Source organism: Podarcis tiliguerta, assembly GCF_965153285.1.
Source record: "Podarcis tiliguerta genome assembly, chromosome: 6".
Classification (NCBI taxonomy): domain Eukaryota; kingdom Metazoa; phylum Chordata; class Lepidosauria; order Squamata; family Lacertidae; genus Podarcis; species Podarcis tiliguerta.
Window position 1 is genome coordinate 33,856,006 of NC_139539.1, and position 22,814 is coordinate 33,878,819.

Here is a 22,814-nt window from a genome sequence, read left to right on the forward strand (position 1 = left end):
TTCTCTATGTGCGGATTGGTTGCACAGTCTGGTCTGACAGTGGGAACCCAGAAGTGGTACTGTAAATTAAAACAGTGATCTAATTACCGTACACAAAACAGGGCTGGCCCCCTATTAGCAATTTGCAGCTTAGCATCTTAGGGCTGGGCTAAGCCAGTAAATAAAACCTGTTCCCTCCCTTGTGCTGGAAGCTGCGTCTGTAGCAACCAATGGTGCTGCTCAGCTTCAGCTCTGTGTTGTGACAAGCTGTTCCGTGCTGTAAGATCTCAGCGCTCCTGTTCTCTCCTTTGTACGTGTAGCTGCAATGTCTCCTCCACCACCTGATACAGAAGGTACACCCACCGAGGGGTTAAATAGCTTCTCTGGAAGGAGGCTTTGAAAGTGTGCAAGGAGGGAATCAAACTGAACTGGGGAGGAGGAGGAGGAGGAGGATCCCTGTGCAGAACACGCCTTGGCAGTAAATGCAGCTCTCTGTTATCGAACGCAACAAGAGCATCAGAAGGCACGGGCTGGTTTGCAGCGAGCCGTGGTGTGCCAAAAGTGACCTCAAGTGGTCAAGCCTCAGCCTTGACCTCAGCCTGTGCCACACGGTTTGTCTCTAGGCAGAGAGGAACTGCGATGGCATGCAGGCGCTAGTGGAGTCCTGAGTCCCGGGTTGTGTGGCACTGGGACTGGGACTCTGCCCTCCTACTTTGATCTTTCCAAATCAGCCAGGTAGGAGGCAAAGGGAGATGCAGCTTGGGAAATGAGCGTCGCTAAGGAGGAAAGCCAGTGTCAGACGGCAGCTCGGATTGTCACCGATCTTTGCCGTAAGAAGAGCCTGCCCCAGTTGGACTTGGACACCTGCAAGGAGTTCCTCCTCTTTCAAGACCTGAGCAGCCCTGAGCCAGGTACAGTGACCTCTGTTCCCCTGTTAACTGCTCCTTGACTCCTATTCACATGATGCTATGGGAGAAGAAGGTCACCATGGAGGTGAAGCTTGTACAAATGCCCACTTTATGCCAGGCAGTTCCCTCTATCTCATTTTAAATCCTCTGCAGATGTGTGTTGTTGGGGGAGCCCGAAGAAACCTGTTGAAACAGCAAGTTCTTGTAATGTTTGCTAAGTGAGAGAATACTCAAAGTGAAAGAATATTCAAAATAACTGGAAGGAAGCAGGGGAAAATGTGTAGAAACACCTCCTCCCTGTTCAAAGAGTGTAAGGGCGGGGGGCATCCATTTTTAGGAAGTCTTTTAGCGAAATCAAGCTCAGTCTGTGTACCTGTGTACTTTGAGTTCTCAGAGTTTCACCTGTTAGTTAGCACAAGGTGCTGGATACCCTTGCATTTTGACAGCTCTGTGGTTAGCAGTAAAAGAGGGGGGAAAGTACATTTTACTCATTAACTGAGTGCAGCTTCTATCAAAGAAGTAAACGGGGTGCAGTGCTACATTGAAAAGCTCAGAGACTTGAGTTAAACTTGACTTTCCAGTGGCAGTAAAAGCCATCAAGGAATCTCATTTTAACCCCATGCTAGATGGTAGGAGTATTCTTAGGGTTGATATTATGCTCCCCCCCCCACACCCGGGGTCAAAACCTGTTTAAAATATTGCTTTAAATCCTGCAGTAGTAGACATAGGAGGATGAGTCTATTAGCTGTGATACCTAAATGGACATTCAGACTAGAAGCAATATTGCCAGGGCTGTCTTACCCATAGGCGCCAGGGGTGTGGGGCACCTGGGCGCCAGGCTCTCAGGGGCACCAGGATGAGAGTCCAGAGCCTGAGAGTTGAGTCCAGGGAAGAGCCCACCCATCGGTTGGAGCACTGTGGTAGGCTCTTCTGCTGCGGGTGGCTCTGCTCTGTGCCGCGAGTTTGGGGGTGACTGAGCCAGCAAGATGCTGAGCTGGCCGGCCAGCTCCACCCTCCTGCATGCCTGGGACTGGGCCACTGGGGGTGGGGGTGGGTGGATCTTTGCACCCCAGTGCCGCATATGCTTAAGACAGCCCTGAATATTGCCCTTTATTGAATGCCGTGGGTAAACCACAACAGAGGGCATTGACTTCTATGGCCTGTCTGTGAGTTTCTCAGAGGAATCTGACTGTCTGATCCAGCAGGTCTCATGCAATAGGTCTGCTTTTGTGTTCTTTACTTCCTTATACTGCCTTGCCATTTTTATATTAAGATGCACAGCAACACCCATGTGCCCCACAGGACCCGGGAGAGTTCTGTGCCATCTCCAGCCACAAGTAGAGCCAATTTATGCCTGTTGAAACATTCGTCACCACAGGGCTTGAACACTGGTCTGAATCATAGCTGCTTCCTAGAATTGCCTTTGACATGCCCTTAGGGAAGGTTTGCTTTAAAATCAACTATCCTAGGCCAGACTTTCCTGACTGTGGAAAGCCAACAGGACGCCTTCATGAACGTCTTTGCTTGTTGCTTGATGGAATCCTTTGTCAACCTGGTGCCCTCCAGATGTTTTGGACGACAACTCCCATCAGCCCCAGCCAGCGTGCTGGAGAGCACCTGGTTGGCAAAACATCTGGAGGGCAGCAGGTTGGATATTTGCTGCAGCTTTCCTTGTGTGACAACAAATAAGCTCCAAATGGAAAGTTGAGTCCTTGCAATTTCATGAGTGCAGATGAGTTTCTAAAGCAAGAGAGAGAGAGCTGGACTCACATCTGCCACAGACTGGTAGCCCTGTCCCTGGTCCCAGGTGTGTGTGTGTTTTCTTCTGACTGTTTCTCCTTGCTATGGGATTTGCACTTTACTTGCCTCTCATTCTTTCCTTTGGAATGTGGAAGGATAACTGAACAGCCGTTTGGCATTCAAATTAGGACCCAGAGCTGAACCCTGGCACAAAATAAACCCTGTTCACGAGGCACCAAGAGGGGACCCGGCAAGCAACATTTCTGAAATAATAAACTGCTTCTCTGAAGCGGTTCACAAAAACTTTACATTTCAGAGTTGCTCACCTGAACCCATCTCTGGTTGATTGCTCTATATCCCTGCAAACGGCTGACTATCGGGATGGATGCTGTGATTTCAGCGGGGATTACCTGATTGCTGAGGTAGCTTCACTATTGCTTTAAAGCAGCCCATCGACCTGCTGTTCGCAGCAGAGTGCAAACAATGCCCTGATTTCGACAAGCAACCTCGTGTCGTTTACTAGAGATGGTGCTGAAATTCATAAACTGCCTGTCTTGGAATATCTTGCTTAGAAGATTTGGTGGCATTATGAAGCAAATGCTGTTTTCTTTAAAAGTTCTTCTCCGGCTTGGGTCTTAATCCAAGTTGGCACATCTCCATCCAGTTCTGATGCTTTGAATGCTGCCATAATAGTTTCCAAGGCACCAGGGAGGTGCAGATATTTAGGGTGCCTGAGTCCATACTGTGTTTCTCTGACAAATCAGAAGTATTTGCTACTTGCTAGAATTCATATGATCTCTCAAGACTTGCAGTGTATTGCAAGACATGATCTGCTTTGCATGCAGAACACCCCAGGTTCAATTCCCTGCATTTCCAGATGGGACTGGAAACATTCCCTGCCTGAAACCCTGGAGACCTACTGCCAGTTCAGTGTAGGCAATGATGAGTTAGATGCACCAATGACCTGACTCACTGTAAGGCATCTTTCTATGCTCCCATGGATTGACCCTAGATCCCAGTAGACATAAGATATGAGTCTTTGTGTTAGAGAGCTATCAGGTCTGCCATGAAAAGAACTGTATAGAAGAATGGCAGGTGAAGTTGATGGACTATGCTGAAATGGCTAAAATGACGGGAAGAATAAGAAATTAGGAAGACCAAAATTTTAATAAGGCATGGGGGGAATTTATAACTTATCTTAAAGACAACCGTAAACAGTTAAAATCTTGAGTAGGATTGGAATATCACTCGTAGTTTAAGGGTGAATTCTGGACGCAATGGAGATGTTAAAGATTTGGACCATCATAAAAGATGCAGGAGGAAATGGTTAATAATAGGACCAACAAAGGGAAGGATGGAAGTCCAGGGGATTCCTTGGAATCTTGTTTTTATGATTTATGTTTGATATATCTCTGTAAAATTTTAATTTGAAAAACCAAATAAATCCATTAAAAAGAAAAGAAAAAAGATCTGTAGATGTCACAGCACAATCTGAGCAAGGAACGGGAAACATGGAACTTGTGGAGGATGACTGATGTAGAGATTTGCGCTGAGCTCTTCTTGGTAGTAATGGATGGACTCCCTTTGGCTCAGGGCTCATCCAGACTTCCTTTTGCGCTGTGTTTGTAGCACAAGCCTGTACTTTAAAGCTCTGTGTCTGAGTGGTGTTTTTTGTTTTGCTTGCCTCAGAGCCTTCCCTGCAAAAACCCACTCTTTGCTACTGACAACAAGTCTGTGGGAAAAAACCAAATTGCTATTTGTTCCAGTTCAGCATTAAGTGAGTTTTCCTTGGAAAGTGGCAAGGCACAAAAAGAGAAGGCACTCAGACACAGACTGAGAAAGCACAGACCTCTGTCTAGAAAGCACAGGGCAAAAGGTAAGGGTGTCTGGAATTTGGCTCAGCAAATGACTCGTATGTTCTGAGCCCAGTTCAGAAATCCTACTGCACATATTGGCAGTATGATATGGCCCAAATGCCTCTCCCACCCTCACATGCCTGAAGTCCTCACCCTCATGAGTTGTGCCCTCTTCTCTTCCCATCGTACTTCTCAGGAGGTCAGTGGCAGTAGCTGTTACCAGGAGGACACTTCGAAAGAACTCCATTTCCCCCTGGTGCCCAGTATATGCATGTGTCCAGAAGCTTAATTTACAATGTGAGCTATATAAGTATTTCTTAGGGGAATAGTGCTTAATGTATAATGCAATCAAGCATTACAATCTGGAAATATTCATATACTGAAACAGTGAAATTTGTACTTTGATAACATCATTGCTCCTATTTTATCAGTGAATAACCCAACCTAGCCTCTGAATATTGGTGTTTTTTTCTCTTGTAAGTAAGAAGAGTATAATATTGTGCATAGTGAGGAGGAAATGGACAGATAATTTCCCCCTCCCTCATATTACCAGAACTCAGGGACATTCTAGGAAGCTGAAATAATAATAATAATAATAATAATAATAATAATAATAATAATAATAATAATAATTTCTTATTTATAACCTGCCTATCTGGCTGGGTTTCCCCAGCCCCTCTGGGCTGCTCCCAACAGAATTAATAGCACAATAGAACATCAAACATTAAAAACTTCCCTAAACAGGACTGCCTTCAGATGTCTTCTAAAAGTCAGACAGTTGCTTATTTCCTTGACATCTGATGGGAGGGTATTCCACAGGGCAGGTGCCACTACCGAGAACGCCCTCTGTTAGATGATTCAAAACAGCACAGTTGAAAGAAAGATGCTTAGATAGTTGAGGTAATTGTAATCTGGTTTTTTTTGTGTGTTTTTTTGTAAACTGCTTTGAGGTGGGGTTACAATGAGGTGGGGTTACAATGAAGTGGTGTATAATTTTTTTATGAAAAGGCAGCTTCGGTGCCAAAACCAGGCCTAAACACTGATTGAAATGGATCTAGAAAATCATAAAAAGAAGCAAATCCAAAATTAACTCCAGCCAGCATGGTCAACAGTCAGATATGATTGGAAGACATCAGGTTAGAGAAGGCTGGGCTAGTAGCTTCAAACTCCATGACTTATGAATGACTTTAGATGACCATTCTTTGTTTCATCACCCAATACTGCTCCCCACTCCGCAGTGTGCATTGAGAATAGGCCATTCATACATGTTCTATATGAGCACATACATGAATTTGTATGTTGTCAAACAATTTAGGCTTGTGATGACCTGAAAAATCAAGTTTTTATACTTTACACATAATTCTTATGCCCATATATTGTATAAAACACAAGCTGATGATAGGACAAATTGGGAGGATGAAAGAGGAAAACATGGCTTTCTAGTACACAGAGTTACAAAACCCTCCTGCCGCTTTGAACAGCAGTGAAATTCTCTTGGAACTATTGGAGAGCTCCATGCCATGCTAGCCTACTTTCTTCTCCGTGGTCCCTGATAATCAGCCCTGAGGCAATGCTCCCAGGAAAGACTCCCATAGGCCAATATTGATGACTCCAGAATGCCTGACTGCACAACTGAGGCAGGAGGGCAGAATGAGAACATTTGTATAATGGGCTGAGTGCAACCAGCCAACATATGCCTGGCACTTTTGCTATGATAATCAGAGGTTTCCTTCCGGGATGCCTTAATGTCTCCCTGTGTTATCTGAGCCTGCATGCAGCATATTTCCGCACTGGTAATTTCCCATGTGTTACAACCTGCAGGCAATCACTTGTAAATTTGTATTTTTTGCCAATCAGACAGAGCAGAAGGTGAAGTGGACCACAGTAGAGGAAACCAAGGAATTCTGAGGTCTGGAAAAATATTCTGTATAACTCAAGCAAGAACCAAAAGTTAGTCTACACTCAAAGTTTCAGTGGTTGCCAAGCAGAAGTTGGTCATCCCATCACTGGCCAATAGCAATTAGACTTGGAATCTCAGAGTTGGCTTAGGACTATTGGAAAGGGCCATAGCTCAGTGATGAAGCATCTGCTTTGCATGCAGAAGATCCCAGGTTCCATTCCTAAAATCTCCTTGTATGGCTGAAACTTGGGATGCTGCTGCCAAACAGTATAAGAATCTGCACCGCACTAGATAGATCAACAGTCTGACCTGGTGTAATACAGGTTCCTATGTTCTTAAACTGTGGGTTGGAGCCAGAGGTCTCCCCATGGAAGTGCACTCATAGTGTGGCATTCCCACCCTGCCCCCCCCCCCCCACTGCAGCTTCCTGCAAACACTGAGAAGCTGATCTGAAGAGTCAAGGGATGCTCTGGAATGCTTCAGATTGTGGCACCCGGACTGTACTGGAAGGGGGTGAATTTCAGCAGAAATAGGCCACTATGCCAGTAGAAAAATTGAGGGGGGAGTCAGGAAGGAAGAGGCAGAAAAAATGTCAGATTGTCCAACTGGACTTTCACTCACATAGTTCTGGATCCAAGCCTGTGCTTGAAATGGAGTAGTCATATCTTTTTTTAAAAAAGGAGCAAGTGTTCCCCACTATAATACAACATGGTTAGAGGAGAGGCAAACTATTTACTCATTTTCACTGACTTCAATTAAACACGTTTGATGAGGCTTGATAGTGAAAACACATGATATTCGATTGTATAATCTCATGATGCCTGCACGTTTACTGGTTGGCTATTTTGGCCTACACTGATTTTAAACACACCCACCCACCAATAACATAACAATGTGGTACACCAGCAGGTAACCTCATGAAATCAATTCAGTGCAGCACAAACCAATACACTGAAAACAACTTCTGAGTAAACTCCATGCATCTGTTAGTTTCTGGTCCATGCCACTTTCACTTGTCTTTACCCACAATTCTGTATTTAATCCACAATTTTTAAAATGTAAAAAAGTGTATTTGATGCATTCATACTGGGTCACAATATCCAGAGAAGTGCAAAATTGGGAGGTAGCGAAGTTCCAATTTGTAAATTAGTCTGAGGTGTGTGGATCAGGTAATTTCATATAGGAATTTGAAAAGATTAAATTCCTCAAGCATCCCTACTCCATATTCAGCTGTTGGCAGCTGCTGTCACATTGCTTTTCCCATATCTGCCTTTATACATTAGTTGTGGTTTTTTTTAGTTTTTTTAAGTAACAGCCTATTCAGTTGTGCCTGTTTTCTTAGCGGTTCACTTTCTGTCATTAATTTGGGGTATCTGGTAGCATGGGTTTTGTGCACTGATCTACATCTCTCTGCATAATGAAGTACATTTTAAAAACACATAGCAATTGCAAGAAGAGAACACCACTGAGACAGACTATTTGGCACTTGATAACCCACTGATATGCCTAATTAAGGGTTTGTTTTTGATACAAACGTGAAGAACTAGATCATCAAATACAAAGCTGGTGCTAGCTTAGAAAACCAACTCTAGGCAAGTTTAAGCTTTGATGAACTGCACCATAGGCAACTTTTGAAAATGCTGGTATTGGGGATATAACTGGCATAGGTGGCGTTACGTCTGGGAAGAACTGTGATCATGCAAACATGGCAGGGAATAGGAAGAAAGACTGAATAGCCTTCAAGGGAAAAAAGAGACTTGGAAAAGGAGTTCACTGGAAGCTGAACTTGCCCAAGGCAAAGGGAAGGAGGAGGTGGGGGAGGAGTGGTGGGAGAGACAGGCTAATTATGGGGTGCATGGACAGGAAGCGGCAGAACCAAAAATGTCCAAACACTAGCTTTTGAGCAGCCTTAACAGCCCTTTAGTGTTTCCTTCTCCAGGGGCTTCTGAGAGATGGGAGTCAATGAAATCAGGAAAGAGCAAGTGATCATGTGTTGCAGGCTAGGGTGGAGTTGAGCAGAAGGAAATTCTGAGAGCTTGAGCCACTTTTCAGGGGAAAGATGAAAGGAAAACCGAGGTATGTTAAAATAGCAGTTGGTGCAATGCAGGCAAAGTGAACACTCAGTCTGCTCTTTGTCAAAACACAAAAGCAAACGACACCCGGTGAAATGGCGAGGTAACAGGTTTTGAGCAAAATACATGCTGTTTGCTTGTGACACTCACTGCCAGAACATCAGGGAGGCCAAGAATGTTGGGTGGGATTGAATATGGACTTGTCACATCCAAGCTGCTTATTGCAGCAAGAATAAGATGCCTCTGATAACAGGCTGCAAGAAAGACAAGTGAGGCTTACATCAGTGGTCTGTTATCAGATGTATGCTATCAGTGATGCAACTGGATGTGCACATCAATGCACTTTGGGCTGGAAGATGCTTTCTAATGCATATTGTGGAACAAAGGGAAAGAAAACACAGCTTGGTCATCAGTGCAAGTTCCAATTCACCTGTAGCAGATTTTTGAAATACAATATGATGTATAACACAGGGTACTTTTTAAAACAGAAGCAGCAGCAATGTGAAAGCTGTCCTTTTCAGGATGTGCTAAGCACTGGCTGATCGGTGGGCATATTCTTCTCATATTAATGTGAAATGTTGTTGTTGCTGTTATTTTTATATGTTAAATGTGTTAGTATCTTTCCATTAAAAAGAAAGCACCAAATGGTCTAAAATATTCAGCACCAAACCAGGTAAGCACAACTGAGGGATCATCATCATCATCATTATACTTTCAATTTGTACACCACCTTTCTATATTACTATACACAAGGCGGCTTACAAACTGAAGAAACAACAAAGATCACAACCTTATAGCAATCTGGTCCAATACAAAAATGTCATAATAAAAACATAAACAACTTATATCAAATAAAGTAGTATTCAATAATCCATTCAAATATGATAGTACACAATAAAATTAAATATACACACTTACCTTTCCTCCACTCTTCCCAGTCGCAATCTGTGATTTTTATTTGTCTTTTTGCTTAGAGCAAACATCAATCCGCATAAAACCCAAATTGACATTTGCTCCGGTTCAGCTTTAAAGAGTGGGTTTTCACAGAGAAAGCTCAGAGCAAAAAACACAAAAAAGACACAAGAGTGTTAAAGTGCAGACCTCTACCTGGCAAATGCAGAGGAAAAGTAATTGTGCATAAGCCCTGAAGACAAAAAGCATCAGCATTTAAAGAACTTTGGAGAACAGAACTGGCATCAAAAGCTTAATTACCTTTATCCTCCCAGACCTCATGTAAAGTAGCTGACATCATTCCCATTTTACAGATGGGCAAGTGACTTACCAAAGGTTAATCATTAAGCCCAAAGCTAGAAATTCCGGGAGCCTTGGGTGTATGTGGGAGTGTGCCTTTGTCTTTATAAGCCACCTATTCTATTAAAAAGGGCTCTCTTATTTACACCTTCAGTGGAAACCTGTGGCACTGGCCAGGATTTCAGACTAACCTCTCTTGCTTGCAGCATTTTGCATCAGCTTGTTATATACGTTGTTGCCTTATTGAATGGCTGTGCAGCTTACCATTTGCTATGGAAATAGTAGCCCCTGCTGCTTACTTAAGCCCATGCATAGCAATTTGTCATTGATTCTCTGAAGCAGGCAACTGAGCGAGAGGCAACTCTGTGTGTAAAGTGAGTCAGACCTCACTGCTGCATGAAAGGTTGCAGCACACACAGCAAAGATGATAAACTCCAGACTGTAATTAAAAAAATGGTTGGTGCCATAATGGAGCAACAGCAGCTGGCAGGTCTATGTCTAATGGGCTACCTGTTGTTGTGGAGATAAGATTGACTGTGTCTCTAATAACAATAGGTATTGAGCCATTTCACTCAGTGGAGTTTGATATATTTGGGGCAAATCTATTAACCAAGGAATAAATCAAAAGGTGTTTTCAGTTTCTGAATTTATTGATCTGTTTTAGATGCTTACAAGCCTCACCAGACTCATCACTGCAATTTTAAGTGCTGAACTGGCAGTCCTGTATGAAGACTAAATTGAGCATAAGGTACCAAAATTAGGGTAGCTTGGATGCAGCATTTGCTAATACCTTTGGATTGCCCTGAAGCAGTGGTATGGGTTCATGCCCAGTCTAAATAAATTACTTGGGCATCAGTCCCACTGATATTGTGAAATAGGACTCAGTTCCGTGTGATACGTTCAGGACTGGGTTGTGCAAATTATCAAAATAAAGCTGAATATGTTACCAGCAGCATCGCTACAAATCTGGATGTTGTGACCATGTATACTTCTTGATACTGCAATTGGAGGAGAGGACTTTGCTGTGGATGGATACTTCCAAACAACCAATAAAAATATTTAGAAAAGAATATTAAGCAGGAATGAGGCCGAGGAGGGGCTGGCGCGCAGCATATGGGCCTGTAGAACACGCCCCCTCGGCAGCACCTGGTTGGATGCCCGCCGATGGGCGTGGGTGCCAGCCAGGTGAGTGGGAAAGGCAGGGGGCTAACGCCCCCTGCTAGGGGCGGTGCTCGGGCTCCCACCCACAACCACTCCCCTCTCTTCCAGGGAGGAGAGTCTTTAAGCAGACAGTGGTCCTGCAGTCCTGATCTCATGATGTTACTTCTGCCTACACGTGAAATTTGGGGTGTGAAACTAATTTGAAAAACCACTGTGTGGACTATGGGGCAAAAATTAAGTGTTATAAGAACCTTATTTCTTTGTAAGGCTCAACTTCATGAGCTTTCTTAGCATAGAACAACAACAACCAGAAGAAAACAGGCCAAAAGGAATTTACAATATTATGGAAAGTGCTACTGCAGATTCCAGATTTGTTGCCTATGACACCTTAATTTTGCTGCGGTATTTTTCTAGTGGATTCTACAGCAGCGATGTTTAGATTAGGTAAGTGTCAAGCTGTTGCTAGTTACTCTAAACAGATAATTAAGTCAATTAGCAAAATAAGGCACTTAATGGGAGAAAGTTATTGATATAAACATTTCGGCAAGCATGTTGCAGAGGGAATTAACTAATGCTAAAGCTGTATTTCATGAACCACTTAATACAATGTGGCCCCAATTACTAGCTTGGAACTAGGGTCAATTATTCCTGTGTTAAATTTGTAGGCTTGCGTGCTGATTCAGCGATTCCTTGTGTTGTAGTATCATACACAAATCAATGGATCAGAGTCATGGAATAATGTTCTCTGCAGTAATAAAAAAGGTATCTGTTTCAGTTACATCTGTGAGAGCTTGTAAATTCCTGACATGACTCTACAGACACCATTTTATAGCCTTATGGGGGCTGCTGTGTGTGTGTTTTGACTAGATCCCCAATATCCACCAAGTACAGCCAAGTGTTTGGCATGATGCCCTAGTGGAGAAGACCTACACTTAAAATTAAAGAAAAGGGCACTTGGCCCAGGAATTTGTTTTCGTCACTAGCACCTTTTCAAGCACAAACCCACTTCTTGTTTATGTCTATTAGTATTCATTTCAGAAAGAGAGACAGAGACTTTTAATTGTCATTCTTGTTAAACTACTCTACTGTTAGTTAATGTTTTTATTATTACTATTATAAATGGGACGGGGGTGGCGCTGTGGTCTAAACCACTGAGCCTCTTGGGCTTGCTGATCAGAAGGTTGGCGGTTTGAATCCCCATGATGGGGTGAGCTCCCGTTGCTCTGTCCCCAGCTCCTGCCAACCTAGCAGTTCGAAAACATGCCAGTGCAAGTAGATAAGTAGGTACCACTGTGGTGGGAAGGTAAATGCCGTTTCCATGCACTCTGGTTTCCGTCACGGTGACCCGTTGCGCCAGAGGCAGTTTAGTCATGCTGGCCACATGACCCAGAAAGCTGTCTGTGGACAAACGCCGGCTCCTTCGGCCTGAAAGCGAGATGAGCGCCGCAACCCCAGAGTCGCCTTTGACTGGACTTAACTGTCCAGGGGTCCTTTACCTACTATTATTAAGTTGCTTGAATCATGAAAATGACTTGAATCAAATTACAGACACCATAAAAATACTAAAAACAAATAGTCAATAAAAACCTTAGAAACCCCACATCTTTACAAAATAAAAGACTTTCAGATCTTGCCCCACAAAAGAGGCCACAAATATTTTAAAAATGAGTTAATTTTATTTTTTTATTTTTTGCCTAGTGTCTAACAATGGATGAAGATGGTGCCAGGTGGGCTTCCCTGAAGGGGAGCATTCCACAAGTGGAGAGGCATCACCAAGAAGCCCCATTCTCATGTTGCCACCCTCTGGACCTCCCATGGAGGAGACACACAGAGAAGGGCCTCAGATGATGATTGCAGGGTCTGGGTTGGTTCATGTTGAAAGAGGTGATCCTTGAAGTATTGAGCTTCTGAACCTCAGAAAGCTTTGGAGGTCAAAACCTGAATTGAGCCCTGAAACTAATTGGTAGCCAGGGCAGTCGTGCCAGAATTGGAGTTATACAATCGGGCAAAGAATGTTGTTTCTGCTACTTCCCTGGTGACTGCCCCGATGCCTTGGGTTACCTCCCCCCCCTTCCTTAGGGCTTCTGTCATTCCCCTTGCTGACCACCTTTTCTTTTTCAAATGCTTCAGTTTTTGTTTTGTGTGGACACATCTGCTATGTGATGTCTGGATAGAAAGCCTTTAGATTGCTTACAAGAAAATCATCCCCAATTTGACCTTCAAATCCTCCTTTATGTCCCATTCATGTCTTATAATGTCACTATTTCATCTATGACAATGGTGGCTCTGCTTAGACCAGGAATGGTGCCCCACCCTGCTTTATAGCACAATATATTATTCTATTGTCAACATACAATGCCTGCAGAACATCAACATTTCCAGCACACTGCAAAACAGGAATAGCTGCTCTCTACCATCTTGACCACACAATGCTTCCTGGTTAAAGTTGTGCCTCCTCTAGTGCTGTCTTCTCTAACTTGCATGAACCTTGAATACAAGTAGCCTAGTAGTGATCTGTCTAGTTGAGTCATGCCATGTGGACCTAAAGACATAATGCCAGAGGGTAGCTCAGAAGCTGGCTCTTCCAAATGTCTAGATGGTGTAATTTATGCCAGAGGCAGAAATTAATTTCACTTTCATGCAGCTTTCTTCCATCCATCTTCAGGGGGTAAAGCTGGTTGTTGTTTTTTAAAATAAAAAGCACGAGTAGATTAAATTTCTTTTCTGAAAAGTCCAGGTGATCAAGGTTGACTGAAGGCCACTAATGATCAGCAAAGGCCAAGTGAGCAGCCTTTTCTCAGCCTAGATTGCAGACTCCTGGTGGCAAGGATCCAGCCATAATTTCCCATTACAGGCATACAATTGCAAACCTTCCGAAGCTGTGATGTAAAATAGCATGTCAAGCAACAATCTGAACCCTCAACCCCCTCCTCAAAGCACCATATACTACTTTCTCTGTAGTATTACAGTCTTATGTCTAGCCAGATTTCACCATATCCTGTAGGGCCAGATGTACTGGCACAGCGCATGATATGCCCTATCTTTGAGGATTTAGTTTTGACAAGCGAAGCAGCAGGCCTGGGATGAATGGCATTAGACCATCAAAGTGAATCATTCTGATTCATTTTAGCCTTAGGCTCAGCATTTCAAGAGGAGATGATGTTCCCCAGGCAAAAAAACTGTGATGGAGCTATATTGTGTGATGGAATCCAGACTGCTTGTTCCACAAATGGAAAAGCTTCTTCCCTTCACTGAGATGCAGTGGACCTTTCTGTTGGAGATAAGGTGGTGGGGATGAGGAGAACGTCTCAGATTCCCGCTTCCCACACTGTATCACTTCATGCTGCTCTGGAAGGTCCCTCAACTATCTAGAGTAGAACTTCAGGAGACGTGAGGGAAAGGATTGCTTCCCTGCCCTCTTCACCCAGCACCAGTGAAAGAACACTGAGTGCAGCTCTGGGTCCAAGCCAAAGGATCTTGTGGAACCCTAAAGACTGGCAAGTTTATTACAGCAGAAACTCTTGACGTGGACTATAGTCCACTTTGCGTCTTCTGTATAGCAATTTGGATATCATCCCTTGACTATAGCGTAGCCATACTGTGTGCATTGCAGAGTACATTTTGGCTCACCACGCTGAAGAGAGACAAGGCTGTAAATGTTAAACTGAATCTTCTACTTAATAGCACCAGGTGTTTCTGAATACAGCTCAAACCAGTGAGGAAAATGAAAGAGAAACTACGATAAACAGCTCAGGATTGTTATACAGAAAGTGTATGTGTGTGTGGGGGGGGGACTATTTAGTGGCAGTTTCTCTCTCTGCACAGTTGGTGTTGTTACTTATTCCAACAGTGTGTAGTGACAAATCATGTCCCCAGAGCCTTCTAAAACAGTAGCTGGGGCATCACAAAGTATAGGTGACTGGACCTCCAGCTCTCTAATTCAAGCACTGGTGGGTGGGACCCCTGCAATTGGTCCTGCGCTCATGGGTCCCACTTCTAAACACTACTCTTTGCATGGGACAAAGCTGTAGAAATGAGGCTTCCCAAAGAAGAGCCCTTCTGTTCCCATGGTGGCCAATCAGATGATTAGGTGGGGATGCTGCTTCCCAGAGTGGCCATCACATGCCGCCAGGGAACCCACAAGCAGAGCATGAAGACAATAATGCTCTCCTTTGTTGCTAGCTAGCAACTGATATATTCAGCATCCTGCTTTTGAACATTGAGGTTGCATATCTTGCCTGATTGCCATTGCTAGACTTACCCTCCATGAACCCCCTTTCACAAGTATCTAAATTACCATGTCCTTAGCACATCTTGCACCAGCGAGTTCCATAAATTACTTACATTTCGTGCAAAAAAGTACACCCTTTTGTCATTCCTGAATCCTCTGCCATTCAGTTTCACTGGGTGACCCTGAGTTCTAGTATTATTTGAGGGGTGTGTGTGAGAGAGAACTTCTCTTTATTCTTTTTCTTCACTGCATTCATAATTTTATAAACCTCCACTGTAGGCATACTGTGGATGTGATGTGTGTGTTGTTAAATCTAATATCAGAAGCATCCAAGACATAGCAGGTAACATGAATGGATAATTGTGGCTGCAGAGTATACTTACAAATTACCTCCAGAAAAATGTAAAGGGAAATTCATTCTGATATTTCAAACATGGAAGTGTACTTGGTATGTAAAGGAGACCTCAGGGATGCTTGTTCCTTGCCCTGTCTCCATTCCACGATGTCTCTGAAGGATGGTTCAAAAAGCCAGCCTGTTTCCTTTGTCATCAGTCACACATGTAGCATTTGGTATGTAGCTGCCACGGTGTGTGAGGCCCATTTCCTGAGGCATTGCCAAGAGCACTGATGGGAAATGCTGATTGATCTGAGCACCAGCTTTTACATTCTGATTAGGTACCTGCTTCCATTCCAGATAATGAGCTACTCTCTGGGGGTCTGATATGTGCAGACGTGGTCCTGCTATAAAACTACCCAGAATGGAGCTGTTCTGTGGTCATTTAAGTTTCTTTTATACTCCTATTGCTCTCTTCAGTGGCCAAAGTGATGCTCTGGATTGATAGGCGGCTTCTGTACCGACAATAATTGTCTATTGATTTCACACTTTATTGCTGCATCTCCTGTTGCAGTTTGGATGCCTCGTGCAATGCTAGGCACACTGCTAGACTCAGAGCTTTACCTTACAAGAAAGGCTCTACAACAGGGGCTGGCAACATTTGTTCTGTCAAGGCTTGCATTCCCTGGTGTTTCTCTCTCTCTCTCTCTCTCTCTCTGTGTGTGTGTGTGTGTGTGTGAAAGGGGGGGGGGAGGAGAGATCTGCCAGGGGCTGCATTTTGGCTGTGAACAGAGCTCCAACCAGGAGTAGGAGGGCTCAGAGCAAACAGTGGGAGGTCCACCCCCTCCTTTCTCTTAAAATCTCTTCTGTCTCTCTTTTCCTGACCACCAGTGGGCTGCTAGGAAAGGGACAGAACAGTACTGCCAAAGGTCCAGACTGCTCACTTGCAGAGGGCCAAAGTAGGCCGAGAGTTAGGATGTGTGGGAAATTCAATTCAGTTTGTATTCAAAAGTGAAACTACCCAAATCACACTTTCTGAAACAGTACACAAACTGAAACAGCCATTTTCCGAAATTCACACTTTTCTGAATTTTGCAATGCAGCTCTGTCACCAGGTAATAAGTACAAAACGCATATACTTGGGTAAATAGTGCATATACTAGTGAAAATAACGTATTTAGGAAACATTGCTTTGCAAATATATGTATACTTAAGACGCATTACAAACAAACTTATATTTGGAGAAATTTGCACTAAAATGCTGAAGTTTCACAAGGACTAAAAAAAAAGAAAGTTTGCAAAGTGATGTGAACATATGGACCAAATTTAAGACTGGAAAAGTGAGAAACTGAGAGAAAGTGAAATTGACATAATTACCCATCTCAAGCCAAAAGCCGCATAAAATTAGACAAAGGGATGAAGGATTCCCAAAGGGATGAAGGATTCCCAAAGGGATGAAGGTGCCCAGTGCCCAGCCAAAAATGTCCTCAGGTGAAATTGGCTTGCATGATTACTGAAGCTACGAAAAGCTCTTCACCCCCTCCATAGGTCTTCAATGTGTAAAAACCAGTGCTTTTTTTGGTAAGCCCTTTCCCAGGGATTTGTGGCTGTGTTGCTGCAAGAGAAAGAAGGGGAGAAATTTGCTTTGGCTTGCATTTTAATGTGAACCTGCTTAATTTTTGTGGGGTAACCAGCCACATGTAACAAACATGCTTAAGTTTACACACACCAAATGTTGCATGGATTGTCCCATAATCTCAACGTGATAGTTTGGTCTTGTGAGTTGCTCCCCCAAAGCACCGGCATGCCCAAAGGTGTTGCCTCATTACCATTCACTCTACTTATGGTGTGTTTCCGTTTCACTCTTCCAGGACCGAATGCTGGAATTTCCTTTTAGGGATCACCCTGAAATGCCAGCTAGGCGCTATTTTCAAGAGCTATATTAAGGTTTGTTCTGACCAGTGGAGGGAAGTTGATTTTTGCAGTATTAAAAGTGAATCAGCTTGTTTGCAGAACAAGACAGTCATTTCTGGGTGGACTGAGCTGAGTTAATGACTTTCTGCTAATATCCTCTGCAAGCACATTCCTTATGCCCTGTGGCATTGCAGCTGCAAGGTTCATAAAGGCTCCCAAAAGTCTTTTTTCTGAACATTGCACTTTCCCACTTGAGGTTTAAATTGACACCCATGATTATTGGTCTGCAATCATATATAGGAGCCAATGCTGTGGTTTCATCAGTTGAACACACTCTACAGTGGTTAGACTAGGATTTGAGAAGCCAGGGTTCAAATTCCCACTGGAATAGCACAGTAATCACAGTCTGAACATAAAAGCTAAAATAGTGAATTTTAGCACAACTAACTTACACTGGGAGGTGGGGCAAGGGAGGGGAATTGGGGATGGCTGGAACGTGGCCAATGGAATGGATAGTGTGGATGCAATAATGTGAGAGCCTTGGGGGCAACACCACAGAACTACTGATAAAGTCCAATATAAATACAAATATAAATAGAGATTCACTATTAATGAGTCAACAACATGTTGCTACATACACCTGTAATGGAACAGCAGCTATGAACAGCTACTCAGAAGTCAGCCTCACTAGGTTTGTTGGGGTTTCTGTCAAGTAAATGTATGGAGGTTCATTTTAGCACAAAAGACCAATACAGCTACTGCTCAGGAAAACATGTGACAAGAATTCCTTTCTGAGTTTACACACACCTCCCCCAAGGCCAACAATTTGCTCTCAGACAGCTTCTTTTCTAGAAATCATACAATGGGGCGGGGAACCCTTCAATTTCTGATACTACATAGAAGGAAGGCACACTTTTAAAAGCCAGGAGAAATAAGGAGGAAATGGATGGGATACGAAAAGGAGGGAGCTTTGGCAGCCCTCACAAGTCGCATAAAATTGAGGTCAGGGGATGCAATAGAGCCAAAAAATGATTTGGCTAATATACATGACTTTCCTTTTTGCTGTTCAGGTTCAAATTTTGTGGACTGTCTTGGATGGAAATTAGTTACGTACTTGCAAGTCATACCATTAAAAGAACTTATTTGTAAGACCACAAAAGGAGTACAGTGGTTGCTAGGTTTAAGAACTTTCCTGATTCGGTTTACGAACTCCTCAAAACCCGAAATAGTGTCCCGGTTTGAGAACTTTACTTCAGTCTAAGAACAGAATCCAAACGGTGGAAGGGCACTGGCAGCGGGAGGCCTCATTAGGGAAAGCACGCCTTGGTTTAAGAACGGTTTCGGTTTAAGAACGGACTTCCGGAACGGATTAAGTTCATAAACTGAGGTACCACTGTAATACGTTAGTAGAATGAAGCCACTAATGGGACCTGTAGGGTTAGTTGTAGGGAATTATATTTTTAGAAATAAGTGTATAAAATGATGACTTATGACAAGTGAGTAACCAGGAGAGGTATGCAGTATAAACATGTTAAACGTGTTAAACAATATTTAGAGCCAATAATGCGGCTTCTGATATAATCAGCACGTGTCTGAAGGTGTCTTCGAAAACTGGCTGTGTGTAAAAGCTATCAATCAAGTCCTCTCAAAGAATGGTATAAATGCACAATTCCAGTACCCAACATTATGCTTCTAAATGCAGCAGTTCTTTTATTGCCTAACTTACAGAAATATCTGTGTGGGTATCAAGGCAAAATAGAAGTACTGGGCTGAAAACAGGTAGTGAGCTTGTGTAAATGATTTGCACACACAGAAATGTGTGTGCATGCGCGTTTATGCCCAGATGTGAGCTGAAAGCTGGCTGGCTGCATCACTCCCTAGGCAGTGTGCAGAGAGGCTGATCAGATTTGTAGACTTTTTGTGCATGTGGACCTCTGAGCCGACTCCAGTGTAGCTGCAGTCACCTCATGCCTAGTCGAGGAACAGAATCTCAAACTCCATAGAAACACACAGTCCCTATCTCTGCTGCTAATTGCATATGTGGAGCAGACTGAGGAAGGTGCCAGAGAGCTGGGCTCGGGAACAGAAGCCTGCCTGGTAAGTGAAAGCTCACAAAGTTGCTTTCTTTATTTCTGTTTCCCTTTCATGCTGATAAGAATCCTCTCCTTCCCTTTGCTGACTGTGCCTCAGAAGCTGGTGCAGCTTTGGGGCTGAGACGTGGATTTTTGCTTTCAGATATTTTTCGCCGAGGCAGAGACACCCAGCATGTGCTTATGCCTACTTCGAACCAGAGCAAAGGCTTTCTCCATTGTTTTGCAGAATGCAACTGACAAGCTGCTGATTTCCCCTCTTTGCAGATGTTTGCTCTTTAGCATCTTTTTTTGCTTCGCAAAACTACTGCTGGAGCAGCGTGTGTGTAATTCTCATCACAGATAGATTGATGTGCACATGTGAGCCTGTTAATCTCATTTCCCCATATGATTGCTCATTTAACTTTCTGTTTGAGTCCATGCTTCCTTTAATATACCCCCCCTCCGCTTTAATGTTTTCACTGTTTACATTTCTGGGTGTTATCCTATACTACTTCTCTTTTTGCCTTCTTTGTGTGCCTTCTCGCACTGCCAAGCTCTGATGTTTCTGCTCCCCCCACCCCACCTCCCACCCCCGCCGCAATTCCATATCAGACCCTGAGATCAGTGTAATTTCTATCTGGGAATTGTGGAAGCCCCCAACTTGCTTATTTAAGAGATCTAATCCTTTTGCTTTGTTGAACTCATGGATTTAATCGCCAACAATAATAATCGTAATCTGGGTTGGGGAAAGATAGGGCTTTGTCTGTTGCACGCTCTCTGCTTAATTATACTTAAACACTGCAAAATCATATCCTGTTGGGACTGAGAAGCGGGGAGGAAGGGGGGAGCTATTGTGGAAGAGATTTCACATGGGCTGGAGATAACTCTCTCGGGAGTGGTAAGCGCATGGAAGCCAGCGGATGCTAATTGGTGCTACCTTGAAATTGAGTTCCATTTGTTATGCTACAGCATGTTAGTGTTTGACAACATTGTAGAAAACTGAGCAGCCAGCACGGCAGGCTGGGTGCCAGGAGCCCAGCTCTTAGCACAAGTGGTCTTCAGGATATTGCTCTGGACGGAATCCAGGGTGTTTGTTCCCCCAGGTGAAGTGCAAAAATTCTACGCTGTTCTAAGTGCTTAGGAATCTGGCCATGTAAAACCCCCCCACCCATTCTTCGTAAACTTGGAAGGAGATGCAGATCTGCACTTTAAATTGAATCAATAGACCAGTCCATCAATTGCTTTCTTAAATTTCCTCCCCCCTCCTCCTCCCCCATCAAGTGGTGCAGCTCTTTTGTCAGATGCATGACCCAGAATTACCTGACCCGAGCGTTGAACCTGATCACTGTAGCTGTTTGGTTTAATGGGATTTTATGGTGCATGGCATTCTGTGACTTGGGTCACTGGTGGAGAGGCAGCGGGGGGTGGGGTGGGGGAGAAGGTGCTTGCCATTTGCCTGCAAAATCTCTGGGATCAGAGACTTATGCATGCCTGTGAAAATGGTTGCTGTGCATTACATTCTAAGGGTGAGACCTCTCCTTTTTTTGCAAGCTAATGGAGACAAAAGGCATAACAAACAACACAGGAACAGAGCCTCCTCCTCGCTCATCCAGCTGAGCTCAAGTGACAGCTCCAGCTCTGCTTCACAGACAAAGAGCATTACCAGGGCACGCAATGATGATTCTTCACTTAAGGGCTTGAGATGCAACAAGGGATTAAGGAAAGTGCCACCCCCAGTTCCCATGGAGGGTGGAGCCTTTCCCCCATCAATGGATGGCAAAAAGCCAGTTTAAATAATGATGATGCTGTTCCCTAGAGAGAACAGTAGCAGAGGAGGGCAAGGCTCCTGCACCTTTTATTAGTTGTGCAGAAGATGGGATTTTAACAGTCAGTGGTAAGAAAAACTTCACTTGCTGACACGTCTTCTTCTGCACTCTTTCTAAAGGAACTGATGTGCTGTTTTTCTCTAGACACCTGATCACTCTACTGACCCAGTGAGTACTTTTCACGGTGCTGGCCCTACAGTTAGGCAAAGGGAAGAAGTCACATCAGATAGCTGATTATGGGAGACATGAAAAGACAGTAAATGGACAAGTTGTCAGTAGTGTTATTACAAAACACTTGTAGAATTTTCTGTCTCAGGTGACAAAACAATTTAGCTGATGTTACACCTTACTTTGGAGAGGCCGACACCATTTGCTGCTCCACCTCAAACACCAAAATGTCTTGGGCCAACCCTGACTTCTTAGGACCTTGGAGATTCTTGAATTTGACAGACAGGATGAAGGATCGGTTAAATCTGATGAAGGCATACTCTGAATGCCTTACCCCTAGGATGCCTTATCACTATGGGCATTGTACTGGGCTGCTCAACATGGCCTGGTTGGTTGACCTTTTCTCCCACACTGCAGTCATACTGATAGGTCTTCAGTTAGGCCATTTTTAAAAAACCCCCAGTGTGTTTTAAAAAAGGTTTCTTCAATATAGTACCAAAAGAAAAATCAGTGTAAGAGCTATAGCAATGCTAGCAATGCAGGATAAATGGGTACTCTCTGTTTAGAAACAACAGGAACTTATGCATTTGGCATACACCCCGAAGGCATTTTTTATAATAGAGTTTTGAACCAGAAAGACAAGTGCTCTTGAGGAGTAATCACAGGTGGTGTGAGGGCTGCCCCCTGTCTTTCCTAAATTACACCTTTGAGGCTCATCATCTTTCCTGTCTCTTCTTTCTTAGCAATGGTTTGGTGCCTTTCATAGCAACATGACAGCTTTCCACATAATTCACCTCATTGCCAGGCCAGGAAAAGCTTTACTTGGGATTTCAACTTGCCACACACCTGTTAAAGGCACAAAAAAGCCCTTCAAGAACAACTAACTCTGGACAACCAAAAGTTCTTTCCAGCTTTCATATAACTATGCAGTGTAGGATTGGGGTTAGGTTCCCAGGCTTGGTGCTGGGAATGTAAGAAAGAAAGAAAGAAAGAAAGAAAGAAAGAAAGAGCGAGCTTTGGTGGGTGAACCCCATTAGATCTTGTATTGAGGTACAGTACTGGAAAGAACTAAAATGACTGATCCTGAGTCACAAATCATACAGTACTGAGGCATTAATGAATTCATAGTAATAATTCCCTCCAATTGCAAAGACAGTAAATCTGTACAGACCAGCAATAGGGCTGTATCCTAGCTTTGGCCCAAACCTGGATCCCAGACTGAAATAGGCAGCTTCAGGCTCAGGCTGGATTGAGTTGACTGCCCTGGATCAACCCAGGTCATCTCAGCTCAGCTCAGCTCATCCAAAGTGATGCGGAGCTGTCAGGAGGTAGGGCAGTCAGGCAGCTGTAGGAGTCAGGAAGGAGAAGGAGAGACAGGCAACCCCCACAAGGTTTAGGGCAG

General features: G+C 43.8%; 1 protein-coding gene across 4 annotated transcripts in view; it reads left to right on the top strand.

Annotated features, from left to right (window-relative positions):
* The first annotated feature begins 259 nt into the window (after nucleotides 1-259).
* SYT6 (synaptotagmin 6) overlaps nucleotides 260-22,814 on the top strand; it is a 138,065-nt gene continuing 115,510 nt past the window's right edge. For 2 of the 4 annotated variants that reach the window (XM_083444442.1, XM_083444443.1), the window contains exon 1: nucleotides 260-890. In XM_083444442.1, the coding sequence (XP_083300568.1) occupies nucleotides 746-890 (145 nt within the window). In that variant the 5' untranslated portion in view covers nucleotides 260-745. Of the gene's footprint in view, nucleotides 891-19,211; nucleotides 19,444-22,814 lie in introns of those variants that run through there. The other 2 variants (XM_083444444.1, XM_083444445.1) reach the window with 1 other exon arrangement.